Raw genomic sequence first — 14,924 nt, 5'->3', positions numbered from 1 at the left:
GCTAACTGGTCTGTAGTTCTCTGTTTTCTCTTTCCTTCCTTTCTTAAATAGCTAGGCTACATTTGCTACCTTCCAATCCATGGGAACCATTCTTGAATCTATGGAATTTTGGAAAATGACAGCCAATGTATCCACTATTTCTATAGCTGCCTTTTTCAAAACCCTAGGATGTAGGCCAACAGGTCCAGCGAATCTTTTGGCTTTCAGTCCCAATAATTTCTCCAGTACCAGTTTTTTTTACCAATGCCAAATTTTTAAAGTCTCTCTTTCTCGCTAGCTATTTCCCCAAGTTTTTTGGGTCAACTTTCATGTTGACAGACACAAAGTATTTGTTTAATTTATCTGCCATTTCCTTATTCTCCATTATAATGTCTCCTGCCTCCTGTCTCAACCATATTTACTTTTGCTAATCTTTCCTTTTTTATATACCTATCGAAGCTTTTGCAGTTTGTTTTTATGTCTCTCGTTAATTTACTCTCATATTCTACTTTCACTTTCACTGATGTGGGAAGCACAGGTTTAATGGGAAGGTTGTTTTAAAGCACTGTAGCGATGTTGGAAGCCATGTATTAGACTGCCACCATAATTACAAGGCATGATGGAAAGCTTGGCCAAAACAGACAGAAGCATCGTGTCAGCAGTTAATAAGTAACAGTTGCTGTAAAAATGTTTCATGAAAGCTTGTTACAGAGGTAATGGGTAAAGATGAAACCTTGTTACAGAGGCAATGGATAAAATTGAAACCTTGTTATGGAAACAATGGGTAAAGATGAAACCTTGTTTCGGAGGAAATGGTTAAGCGTGAAACCATGTTACAGAGGCAATGGGAAAACATAAGACAGTTGAGGTAAAAGCTTTGATGATTAACAATTGAGCAACTATCAGCATCCTTGTCAACGGTCGTGTTTCACTTCTGCTTAATTATGTATAAATACATTGCCACAACCAATGTAAAGTTGAGAGACTTCAGAACTTGACTTTGGGATGTTGAACACTTTCCCTGCATGCTTGTATTAACGAATTTTCATATCGTAGGCTATATGTGACTTTGCGTGATGGTTTCATCATAACAATTGGCACAATTGGCAGGATCCACTGAAAGTCTGGAGATGGAAACCCTGGGAGACCAACAGAAAAGCGAGCAAGTAGAATTAATATACTACCCATAGTTTGGTCTGTCGATCTCCTCAGTGGTTTTGCCAGGCTAACAGGGATTTGCAAACAATATGGAGCCTCGATGACCACGTGCGAGAAGGCAGCCTGCGCTAAAGGGTTATGAGAGTCACAGAAACCTAAGCAAAGGAAGTAACATGACCAGCCTTAAAAATGTCGATGACAAGTCTCGTCATAGACTTGCGAGTAACTGGTTCTGGGGTCAGTTATCAAAATGACTGATGCACCAGGGGACCTTCAGGATCGGATAACAGAGTATCTGTTGAGAAAGTGTGATAAGATTAAGGTAAAGATAGAGAAAGGAGGATGGTATCCAAAGAGAAGTCCAAAGTGCCAGAGGGAATGGTGGAATAAGGTAGATAAAGCAATTGTAATACTCTGTCATGCGCATTCAAGAATGTGTAGAGATGGGGAAGAAAGTCATGAAAGAACGAGAAAAGAAAACGAGGAAAAAGAAATAAGAAGAAAATAATTAGAAAAAGAAAACGAAGAACTAAATGAAAAATTAAATGAAGTAAAAAAGGTAAGTGTCAAAAGTGCCACAGTACTAAAAGGGAGATCAGAACCAAGTGACCCAATAATGAAGAGACTATTTTAGGGATGGATATATTAGAAGAGCTGGGTTCCCTATAGATGCAAGGCAGAGGAAGGCTTTCTGGCCAATACACGGGGAAAATGAAACATAAATCAGGACTGAAAGTAAGCCTCAAAAAGGCACAGATAGGTCAGACTTCCATGCAATACTTGGGACATACCATCCAACTGCGGCATAAGGCTATGTTTGTTGACCAATGGACAGCAATCAAAGAAATGCTCAGACTAATTAATGTAAGGAGAGTCAGACAAGTTTCAGGACATTTTAACTATTGCCAGAATTCTATCCCAAGGTTCACATCCTTAGTGGCCCCCATTCAGGATCTCATAAAAGGAGGGAAGCCCCATTACAATCAGTCACCTGGGGACTGGAACAGGACTTGGTATATATGCAAGTGAAGCAAGCCCTGGCCAGTGCCGCAGCTTTGGGGTTGCCCCTATATGAATAAATCGTTCCACCTTTACTGTGATAATGAATGAGATTTTTACAAATCTATATTGGTACAAAAACATGGAGATAGGAAATGACCAGTAGCCTATTACTCCACCCACCAATCACCAGTAGTGGCCAGATAACCTTGATGTGTCACGGCTTTAGATTGTGCCGCCTGGGCAGTTCGCGTCAGTGAGCCAGACGTGAGGGTCGGACAAACCATATTACACACCCATCATACTTTAGTGGAACTATTGAACACAGAAAAGTTGAGGGCAGCCTGGGAAGCAGTGCTCACTCCCAAAGATAAATGCGTTCAAATTATTCAAGACCTTGGGGTGAACCCTGCAACATGAGTTTTGACTCAAGGGACAGAGCATAAGTGTGAGTCAGTAGTAGAAGAGGAGAGTTGTGAGATGGAGGTTACACCATTGGAAGGATCCATTTCAGGTTCTCATTACTAGTGATACGCGTGTATGCATAGACATGGGAGGAGGGCATCATTGGAAACACTGGTCATAGGTAAAACCGTTTGAAATGGAATCAAAATCTGTTTCAGACAATAGGAGGGCCACCAGTCGATGCCATAATTATTTTGTTGCAGATAAAGGATACGGTGACTGAACATCATCCTGGAAGAACTTGGGATCCTCCTCCTGGTATTCCATGGAAGATGTCCAAAGCAAACACTGGATCCAAAGAATGAGTTTGTTTTAGTCCCGACAGGGAATGTAATGTATGATAACGTACACCGTGATTTGGTACCCGTGGTTCTAGACTTGACAGCATAGGTCTTCCCCGGTAGCACTCTAATAAAACCCAGAAGCTGTCCCAAAAACTAAGCAGACAAGTTCTAGAACAAGAGGTTAAAGGGAACAGCCGTGCCCCGGGCCAAGACTACAAATTGCGAACAGGAGAGCTACGCTTAATGATGTGGTGGCCATATTTAACACTGGAACCTCAATAGTTAATATGATTGATTTAGTAACCCTGTAAAATTAGAGACCTTGGCTCCAGAATTAAATAAATTCCAAGGGAGCAGCATCAGAACCAGGACTCCCAATTGACTGAAGATCAGGTCCTTACTGGTCAGCTTCAGGTCATGGCTACTGCCAAACCATGAATAACATTTTTAAGGAGGACCATACAGCCTCTGACGATGCTGCAAGGAATGATGTTTATAGCACATTTGGAAATTAGGTGATAGAACAGACCAGGAAAAAATTAGCGCAGATAATGGAAGGTGAGGTGCCCTTATGGATTAGCAATGAGCAATTGGCTAATCTATCCCGTCAAAGGGAAACTATCCCAGGATGCCAAATCAGGAGAATGGTGTGGGTATACCCTACCCAAACTGAATGTAAAGTGAACGGTGGCAGTCTGCTGGGACTGGTACTTGCAATACCAGTGATTGTACTGGAACAGAGCCTCGAGAGGTATATCGAGTCCAAAACATCAGAATCATGAAGTGAAATACATACATAACGTACCATGAGACATTGCCCTATGCAGTAACATATAGACATTGTTTAGTGGGAACCAAGTTGCAAGGTTGTGCCATCCAACAATTTGCTCTCAGAAAATGAGTTTTGACCTAATTGCGGCCTGTGGATTTAAAATATTAAAGAATGGGATCAACTGTACTATAGAGGCCATTAGAGCCGGTTTAACAGCAACGCGGATTGCTTATGTCAACAAAGGAGAGTACAGTGTAACTACTAACCAGAAAACTTTTGAGTACAGATGCCAGATCTGTGAGATCCCCAGCCCACTGTTCTGTTTCACCCCAGAAGTACCGGTGAGGATTGGATGAGAAGAACTGATCAATATACACAGATGAGAGTCCACTTCAATCCAGGTGTCTGAAGGCAGCAAGAAAGAACTAGCAAACTACATCAACAAATTTGGGTACGATGCCAGAACACATGGTGGAGCTACAGAAAAAGACTGCCGAGTCCCAGAAGAGGTAGTACACACTCCAGCAACAGAACAAGGTCACCACTTGGTGGGATGACTTATGGTACTTGGGGCTGAACATTCAGATCCATCTGTGGATACACATAACATTGCATGTGTTAGTGGTTATTCAATTGTTGATTGCTGTATATCTCGTTCATGACATCTGTGGATGGGCCCGGTGAAGGAAAGCAAAAATATTGGCGAAAACAATAACCTGAGGAAGGGAAGGAGGGAAAAGCACATCTCTCAAACCAGGCCCATATCAAACTACTTATAGCAATCCAAAAAGGGTGGGGCATTATGCAGCTAGAGATAGGGAATACGTAATGGTAGTTTAAACCCAGACATAGCCAGGTCATTAGGACACTGGGATGCCGCAAGAGGTTCAATAGTCAGGATGCAACACTCGTGGCTGTCCAGAGGATCCCTGGATATGAATCCATAGGTAGAACATCTGGGTGTGGCTGTTGGGCACAGAAAGGATTGGTGACCAGGGACACGGGAGGGATTGATGTGGGAAGCAGATAGTTAATGGGAATGTTGTTTTAAAACACTGTAGCTATGTTGGAAGTCACATATTAGACTGCCCCCATAATTACAAAGCATGATGGGAAGCTTAGACAAATGTCAAAAGCATTAGGTCAGCAGTTAATAAGTAACAGTTGGTATAAAGATATTTCATAATACCTTGTTACAGAAACAATGGGTAAAGATAAAACCTTGTCACAGAGGCAATGGGTAAAGATGAATGCTTGTTACAGAGACAATGGGTAAAATGAAACGTTGTTACACAGACAATGGGTAAAGATGAAACCGTGTTACACAGAGAATGGGTAAAGATGAATCCTTGTTATACAGACAATGGGTAAAGATGATTCTTGTTATATAGACAATGGGTAAAGATAATTCTTGTTATATAGACAATGGGTAAAGATGAATCCTTGTTATACAGACAATGGGTAAAGATGATTCTTGTTATATAGACAATGGGTAAAGATGATTCTTGTTATTTATAGACAATGGGTAAAGATGATTCTTGTTACACAGACAATGGGTAAAGATGATTCTTGTTACACAGACAATGGGTAAAGATGATTCTTGTTATACAGACAATGGGTAAAGATGATTCTTGTTACACAGACAATGGGTAAAGATGATTCTTGTTATATAGACAATGGGTAAAGATGATTCTTGTTATATAGACAATGGGTAAAGATGAATCCTTGTTATACAGACAATGGGTAAAGATGATTCTTGTTATATAGACAATGGGTAAAGATGATTCTTGTTATACAGACAATGGGTAAAGATGAAACCTTGCTGCACAGACAATTGGTAAAGATGAAAGCTTGTTGCACTGACAATGGGTAAAGATGATTCTTGTTATATAGACAATGGGTAAAGATGATTCTTGTTATACAGACAATGGGTAAAGATGATTCTTGTTATATAGACAATGGGTAAGGATGATTCTTGTTGTATAGACAATGGGTAAAGATGAATCTTGTTATACAGACAATGGGTAAAGATGATTCTTGTTATATAGACAATGGGTGAAGATAATTCTTGTTATACAGACAATGGGTAAAGATGATTCTTGTTATACAGACAATGGGTAAAGATGATTCTTGTTATACAGACAATGGGTGAAGATGATTCTTGTTATATAGACAATGGGTAAAGATGATTCTTGTTATACAGACAATGGGTAAAGATGATTCTTGTTATATAGACAATGGGTAAAGATGATTCTTGTTGCACAGACAATGGGTAAAGATGATTCTTGTTATATTGACAATGGGTGAAGATGATTCTTGTTATATAGACAATGGGTAAAGATGCTTCTTGTTATATCGACAATGGGTAAAGATGATTCTTGTTATATAGACAATGGGTAAGGATGATTCTTGTTGTATAGACAATGGGTAAAGATGATTCTTGTTGTATAGACAATGGGTAAAGATGATTCTTGTTATACAGACAATGGGTAAAGATGATTCTTGTTGTATAGACAATGGGTAAAGATGATTCTTGCTGTATAGACAATGGGTAAAGATGAAACCTTGTTCGAGGAACAACGGGCAAAGATGAAATCTTGTTACAGGGACAATGGGTAAAGATGAAACTTTGCTACACAGACAATGGGTAAAGATGATTCTTGTTATATAGACAATGGGTAAAAATGATTCTTGTTATATAGACAATGGGTAAGGATGATTATTGTTGTATAGACAATGGGTAAAGATGATTCTTGTTACACAGACAATGGGTAAAGATGAAACCTTGTTCGAGGAACAACGGGCAAAGATGAAATCTTGTTACAGGGACAATGGGTCAAGATGAAACTTTGCTACACAGACAATGGGTAAAGATGATTCTTGTTACACAGGCAATGGGTAAAGATGATTCTTGTTGCATAGACAATGGGTAAAGATGATTCTTGTTACACAGACAATGGGTAAAGATGAAATCTTGTTGCACTGACAATGGGTAAAGATGAAAACTTGTTGCGGAGACAATGGGTAAAGATGAAAACTTGTTACACAGGCAATGGGTAAAGATGATTCTTGTTGCATAGACAATGGGTAAAGATGATTCTTGTTATACAGACAATGGGTAAAGATGATTCTTGTTATACAGACAATGGGTAAAGATGAAACCTTGCTCGAGGAACAACGGGCAAAGATGAAATCTTGTTACAGGGACAATGGGTAAAGATGAAACCTTGTTACACAGTCAATGGGTAAAGATGAAACCTTGCTACACAGACAATGGGTAAAGATGAAACCTTGTTAGAGGGACAATAGGTAAAGATGATACCTTGCTCCACAGACAATGGGTAAAGATGAAACTTGTTACAGGGACAATGAGTAAAGATGGGGACGAATGTCAAAGAACGAGAAAAGAAAATGAGGAAAAATAAATAAAAGAAAATAATTAGAAAAAGGAAACGAAGTACTTAATGAAAAATTAAATTCAGTAAAATGTGAAAAAGGCACCGCAGTACTAAAAGGAAGATCAGAACCAAGTGCCCCAATAATGAAGAAATTATTTTAGGGATGGATGTATTAGAAGAGCTGGGTTCCATATAGACGCAAGGCAGAGATAGGCTATCTGGCCAATTACCACGGGGAACATGAAACGTAAATCAGGACTGCAAGTAAGCCTCAAAAAGACACAGATAGGTCAGACTTCCATGCAATACTTGGGACATACCATCCAACAGCGGCATAGGGCTATGTCTGTTGACCAACGGACAGCAAAGAAATGTTCATGCCAATTAATGTAAGGGGAGTCAGGCAAGTTTCAGAACTTTTTAACTATTGCCGGATTTCTATCCCAAGGTTCACATCCTTAGTGGCCCCCATTCAGGATCTCATAAAAGGAGGGAAGCCCCATTACAACCAGCCACCTGGGGACCAGAACAGGACTTGGTATATATGCAAGTGAAGCAAGCCCTGACCAGTGCCCCAGCTTTGGGGTTGCGCGATACGAATAAATCGTTCCACCTCTACTGTGATAATGAATGAGATTTTTACAATGCTATACTGGTACAAGAACATGGAAATAGGAAGTGACCAGTAGCCTATTACTCCACCCACCAATCACCGGTAGTGGCTGGACTACCTTGATGTGTAGCGGCCTTAGATTGTGCCACCTGGGCAGTTCGTGTCAGTGAGCCAGTTTTGAAGGTCGGACAGACCATATTACACACCCAGCATACTTTAGTAGAACTATTGAACACAGGAAAGTTGAGGGCAGCCTGGGAAGCAGTGCTTACTCCCAAAGATAAATCCGTTTAAATTATTCAAGACCTTGGGGTGAACCCTACAACTGGAGTTTTGACTTAAGGGACAGGGCTTAAGTGTGAGTCAGTAGTACAAGAAGAGGAGAGTTGTGAGGTGGAGGTTACACCATTGGAAGGATCAATTTCAGGTTCTCATCACTCGTGAAATGTGTGTATGCTTAGACATGAGAGAAGGGCGTTGCTGGATACACTGGTCACAGTTAAAACCATTTGAAATGGAATGAAAATCTGTTTCAGACAAAAGGAGGGCCACCAGCCAATGCCATAATTATTTTGTTGCAGATAAAGGATACGACGACTGAACATCATCCTGGAAGAACTTGGGATCCTCCTCCTGGTATTCCAGGGAAGATGCCTAAAGCAAACTTTGGAACCGAAAAATGGATTGGTTTTGGTCCCAACAGGAAATGTAATGTATGATAACGTACACCATGATTTGGCACCCATGATACTAGACTTGACAAGCATAGGACTTCCCCAGTGGTGCTCAAATAAAACCCAAAAGCAGTCTCAAAAACTAAGCAGACAAGTTCTGGAACAAGGGGTTAAAGGGAACGGCCGTGCCCCAGGCCAACACTACAAACGGCGAACAGGAGAGATATGCTTAATAATGTGGTGGCCATATTTAACACTGGAACCTCAATAGCTAATACGATTGATTTCGCAACCCAGGACAGAAATATTCTGGGCTCCAGAATTAAAGAAATTCTATGGGAGAAGAATCAGAACCAGGACTCCCAATTGACTGAGGATCAGGTCCTTACCGGTCAGCTTCAGGACATGGCTACTGTTCTCGAGGCACATGCCCAAACCATGAATAAAATTATTAAGGAAGACCAGAAGGCCTCTGAGGATACTGCAAGGAATGATGCTTATAGCACATTTGGAAATTGTGTAATGCACAAACCAGGAAAAATTTTGCCCAGATAATGAAAGGTGAGGTGCCCTTATGGATTAGCAATGAGCAATTGGCTAATCTATCCCATCAAAGGGAAACTATCCCAGGATGCCAACTCAAGGGAATGGTGTGGGTATACCCCACCCAAACTGAATGTAAAGTGAACGGTGGCAGTCTGCTGGGACTGGTACTTGCAATACCAATGATTGTACTGGAACAGAGCCTCGAGAGGTATATTGAGTCCAAAACATCGGAATAATTTAGGGAAATACATACATAACGTACCATGAGACATTACCTTATGCAGTAACATATGGACATAGTTTAGTGGGAACCAAGTTGCAAGGTTGTGCCACCCATCAGGGAACAACAACTTGCCCTCAGAAAATGAGTTTTGACCCAATTACAGCCTGTGGATTTAAAATATTAAAGAATGGGATCAACTGTATTATAGAGGCCATTAGAGCCGGTTTAACAGCAACGTGGGTTACTTATGTCAACAAAGGAGAGTACAGTGTAACTACTAACCAGAAAACTTTTGAGTACACAGATCAGATCTGTGAGATCCCCAGCCCGGTGTTCTGTTTCACCCCAGAGGTACCGGTGAGGATTGGATAAGAAGAACTGATCAATATACACAGACGAGAGTCCACTTCATTCCAGGTGTCTGAAGGCATGAAGAAAGAACAACCAAACTACATCAGCAAATTTGGGTACGATGCCAGAACTCATGGTGGAGCTACGGAAAAAGATTGCCGAGTCCCAGAAGAGGTAGTACGCACTCCAGCAACAGAACAAGGTCACCACTTGGTGGGATGACTTATGGGACTGGGGGCTGAACATTCAGATCCATCGTAGATCCACGTAACATTTCATGTGTTAGTGATGATTCAATTGTCGATTGCTGTATATCTCCTTCATGACATCTGTGGATGGGCCCAGTGAAGGAAAGCCAAAATATTGGCTAAAGCAATAAACTGAGTAAGGGAAGGAGGGAAAAGCACACCTCTCAAACCAGGCCTGTATCAAAAGTATTTAGAGCAATCCAAGAAAGGAAAGGCATTATGCAGCTAGAGATAGGGTATACATAATGGTAGTTTAAACCCAAACATAGCCAGGTCAGTAGGACACTGGTGATGCCGCAAGAGGTTCAATAGTCAGGATGCAACACTTGTGGCTGTCCAGAGGATCCCTGGATATGAAACCATAGGTAGAACATCTGGGTGTGGCTGTTGGGCATGGAAAGGATTCCTGAGCAGGGTCACGGAGGGATTGATGTGGGAAGCACATGGTTAATGGGAATGTTGTTTTAAAACACTGTAGCTACATTGGAAGCCATATATTAGACTGCCACCATAATTACAAGGCATGATGGGAAGCTTGGCCAAATGACACAAGCATCAGGTCAGCAGTTAATAAGTAACAGTTGGTATAAAGACGTTTCATGATATCTTGTTACAGAGGCAATGGGTAAAGATGAAACCTTGTTACAGAGGCAATGGGTAAAGATGAAACCTTGTTATAAAGACAATGGGTAAAGATGGAACCTTGTTACAGAGATAATGGGTAAAGATGAAACCTTGTTACAGAGGCAATGGGTAAAGATGAAACCTTGTTACAGAGATAATGGGTAAAGATGGAACCTTGTTACAGAGACAATGGGTAAAGATGGAACCTTGTTATAGAGACAATGGGTAAAGATGGAACCTTGTTATAGAGACAATGGGTAAAGATGAAACCTTGTTACAGAGATAATGGGTAAAGATGAAACCTTGTTATAGAGGCAATGGGTAAAGATGGAACCTTGTTACAGAGACAATGGGTAAAGATTAAACCTTGTTACAGAGGCAATGGGTAAAGATGAAACCTTGTTACAGAGACAATGGGTAAAGATTAAACCTTGTTACAGAGACAATGGTTAAAGATGAAACCTTGTTACACAGACAATGGGTAAAGATGAAACCTTGTTACAGAGACAATGGGTAAAGATTAAACCTTGTTACAGAGACAATGGTTAAAGATGAAACCTTGTTACAGAGACAATGGGTAAAGATGAAACTTTATTCGAGGCAATGGGCAAACCCAAGACAGTTGAGGTAACAGCATACATCTGCTAAAACTTACTTGATTAACAATTGAGCAACTGTCAGCATCCTTTTCAACGACTGAGTTTCACTTCCACTTGATTATGTATAAATACATTGCCACAACCACTGTAAAGTTGAGAGACTTCGGGACGCCGAACGCTCTCCTCTGCATACTTGCATTAAATAACTCTCGTATTGTGGATGATAAGTGACTTGAGTGATGTTTTTCCCACAACACCCTTGTTTATCAATTTCTTGGTCCTCCTTTGCTGAATTCTAAAATCTTCAATCCTCAAGCTTACTTCTCTTTTTGGCAACATTATACCTTTCATCTAACACTAACTTTAACTTCTCTTGTTAGACACGGTTGGATCACTTTTCCTGTGGGGTTTTTGTGCATTAAAGGAATATAATTTGGTTGTAAATTATGTATTAATGCTAGCTATTGCTTTACTACCGCTATAGCTTTTAATGTAGTTCCCCAATCTACCTTAGCCAGATTCCCCTTATACCCACATAGTTTCCTTTGTTTAGATTTAAGACCCTAGTTTTGGATTTAAATAAATCACTTTCAAACTTAATGTAAAATTCTATCATATTATGGTCACTCTTCCCTATGGGTCCCTTTACTACAAGGTTATAAATTAACCGTTTCTTATTGCACAATACTAGATCTAAAATAGCCGGTTCTCTAGTTGGTTCCTCAACATGCTGATCTGGAAAAATTTCTTGTATATCTTCCATGAATTCATCCTCCATGCTATTACTGTAAATTTGGTTTGCCCAGTCTATATGCAGGTTAAAGTCCCCCATGATTATTGTATTACCTTTGTTTTATGCACCACCAATTTCCTGATTTATACAGTGCCACTACAATTTGGTGGTCATCAATGTTTCCTACTCTTTGCTGTTTTGTAGCTCCACCCAAACTGATTCTTCTACTTGATTTTATGAGCCAAGGTCCTTTCCCTCTGTCTTTATCCCATTCTTTATTATAAGGGCTACTCCTCCTCCTTTTCCATTTTGCTCTCTTCTAAAAGTTACGTTTCCTGGAATATTTGGTTCCCAACCATAGTCACTTTGCTACTATGTCTCTGCAATTGCTGTTAGATCAAATCTATTAATTTCTATCTGCGCTATTAATTAATCTATTTTGTTATGAATACTTTGTGTATTCAGATATAATGCCTTTAGCTTTGACTTTTTCTATTTTTCCCTGGTCACCTGAGTCAGTAATAACCTATTACCTTTGTTACTCTGTCTCTTCCTTCAACACTCTGCTTACTTTTACCCAAAACTCTGCTCTATTCTAGAGCCCTGACCTATCTCATTAATTTTACTCATATCTAAACCGTGCTGTATACTTTCATGTATCCTCCTCCTCCGTGCCCTCTTCCCCCCACCCACCTTCATTGTTTTAAAGCCATGTTAACTGCCCTAGTTATTCCATTCGCCACAACACTGGTTTCTGCCCAATTCAAGTGGAGCCCATCCCAGCAGAACAGCTTCCTTGTACCCCATGAAGCAAAACCCCTGCCTCCCACACCACATTTAACATTCCAATCTGCTTATCCCTACACCAATTGGTGTATGGCTCATGTAACAATCCAGAGATTATTATCTTTGAGGTTCAGCTTTATCATTTGGACCCAAACCTCTCAAAACTCTTTCAGCAGAACCTCATTCCTAGCTCTACATATGTCGTTAGTTTCTACATTGTCCACAACTGGATCCTCCCCTTCCCACCCCAAAGTTCTGACTCTGAGCTGCCCCAGAGAGAGGGCAGTGTGTGATGTCACTGTTGGGTGCAGTATATTCAGTGTCTGACCCTGAGCTGCCCCAGGGAGAGGGCAGTGTGTGATGTCCCTGTTGGGTGCAGCATGTTCAGTATCTGACCCTGAGCTGCCCTCATTCCTCCTGCTCTCAGGGGCAGTCACACTCCTCTCAGTCACAAATTGGAGGAACAGTATCATCTACTGGACAGCGGCGGTATTTCAAGGCAATCATGTCCGGCTCCATCCCAGAGAAATCAAAAACCAACCTGCAGATTCAATTAATTTTATCAATGGTTCAACAAAGTTTAGCTCCATTTGTTGCAGCTTTCAGTAAATGAAGCCCTTTAAACAGTGAAGTATGGATGCAAACACAATCAGCATTATTTTTATCTGACCCTTTTTCCATTGACTAATTGGTCCAATATCCAGAATATTAAACAGTCCCTTTATAGGGGTAATCAATATCAGCAGAAAGAAACCTCAGCTGTCAGAACGAATCAGTCTGGGATAACAGCAGAATCCAAACCCTGCAGGCACTTGTGAACTCGCTGATGTCTCTGCAGGTTGGATATCTGAGTGAATCCCTTCCCACACACGGAGCAGGTGAACGGCCTTTGCCCAGTGTGAACTCGCTGCTGTTTCAGCAGGTGGAATGACCGAAGGAATGCCTTCCCAGACTTGGAGCAGATGAACGGCTTCTCCCCAGTGTGAAGTCGCTGGTGCATCAGCAGGATGGATGAGGTAGTGAATCCCTTCCCACACACGGAGCAGGTGAACGGTTTCTCCCCAGTGTGAACTCGCTGGTGTACCAGCAGGCGGGATGACAGAGCGAATCCCTTCCCACACTCAGAGCAGGTGAACGGTTTCTCTCCAGTGTGAACTCGCTGGTGTATCAGCAGGCTGGATGACAGAGTGAATCCCTTCCCACACTCAGAGCAGGTGAACGGCCTCTCCCCAGTGTGAACTCGCTGATGTGTCAGCAGGTGGGATGACTGACTGAATCCCTTCCCACACATGGAACAGGTGAATGGCCTCTCCCCGGTGTGAACTCGTTGGTGTTTCAGCAGGTGGAATGACCGAAGGAATCCCTTCCCACACATGGAGCAGGTGAACGGTCTCTCCCCAGTGTGAAGTCGCTGGTGCATCAGCAGGATGGATGAGGTAGTGAATCCCTTCCCACACACTGAGCAGGTGAATGGTTTCTCCCCAGTGTGAACTCGCTGATGTGTCAGCAGGCGGGATGACACAGCGAATCCCTTCCCACACTCAGAGCAGGTGAACGGCCTCTCCCCAGTGTGAACTTGCTGGTGTATCAGCAGGCTGGATGACCGAGTGAATCCCTTCCCACACTCAGAGCAGGTGAATGGCCTCTTCCCAGTGTGAACTCGCTGATGTGTCAGCAGGTGGGATGACTGACTGAATCCCTTCCCACACGTGGAACAGGTAAATGGCCTCTCCCCAGTGTGAACTCGCTGGTGTGTCAGCAGATTGCATTTCAAAGTGAATCCCCTTCCACACTCAGAGCAGGTGAATGACTTCTCCCCACCGTGACTGCGCCGATGAATTTCCAGATCAGATTGGTAATTAAATCTCTTCCCACAGTCCCCACATTCCCACAGTTTCTCCATGGTGCGGGTGTCGTTGTGTCTCTCCAGGTTGGATGATCAGTTGAAGCCTCGTCCACACACACAACACGTGTACAGTTTCTCCCCGCTGTGAATGGTGCAATGTTTTTTCAGGCTGTGCAACTGGTTAAATCTCTTTCCACAGTCCGTGCACTGGAACACTCTCACTCAGGTATGTGTGTCTCGGTGCTTTTCCAGTCACACTGATGTTTGAAATCTGTTCCCACAGACAGAATAGACAAACATTTCTCCTTCCATATTGAAAGGCCGATGATATTCAAGTCTTGATGAATCGAGTGATTCCGTCAGATCTTGATGTTTGGTTTGAGTTTCTCATCTGCAAACCCTCCCCTTTTAACACCCTGGAAAAGGAGTTTACAAAAATCATTACTGCAAGTACGGGACAGAAATACAGAACAGAATGGAACATTATTTCCTCCCTTGTTCCCCCAAAGCTGTAAATCCCCATCCCATGCACTCTCTGTCCACCCATCTTGAAATTCAAACACATCGCACATCTGAAGACAGGTTGTCCTCTGCTCCCAATTTTGGATCTGGAATAAAAACAGAAA

General features: G+C 41.8%; 1 protein-coding gene across 1 annotated transcript in view; it reads right to left on the bottom strand.

The window, feature by feature from the left end:
* Positions 1-14,523, bottom strand: part of LOC139251228 (zinc finger protein 229-like) — a 71,974-nt gene extending 57,451 nt beyond the window's left edge. Inside the window, exon 1 of the mRNA XM_070873189.1 lies at positions 13,424-14,523. Within this exon, the coding sequence (XP_070729290.1) occupies positions 13,424-14,355 (932 nt within the window). The 5' untranslated portion in view covers positions 14,356-14,523. The remainder of the gene's footprint in view (positions 1-13,423) is intronic.
* Between the last annotated feature and the right edge of the window lie 401 nt (positions 14,524-14,924).

Source organism: Pristiophorus japonicus, unplaced genomic scaffold, assembly GCF_044704955.1.
Source record: "Pristiophorus japonicus isolate sPriJap1 unplaced genomic scaffold, sPriJap1.hap1 HAP1_SCAFFOLD_425, whole genome shotgun sequence".
Lineage (NCBI taxonomy): Eukaryota > Metazoa > Chordata > Chondrichthyes > Pristiophoridae > Pristiophorus > Pristiophorus japonicus.
This window is presented reverse-complemented; position numbering and strand designations above follow the sequence as displayed.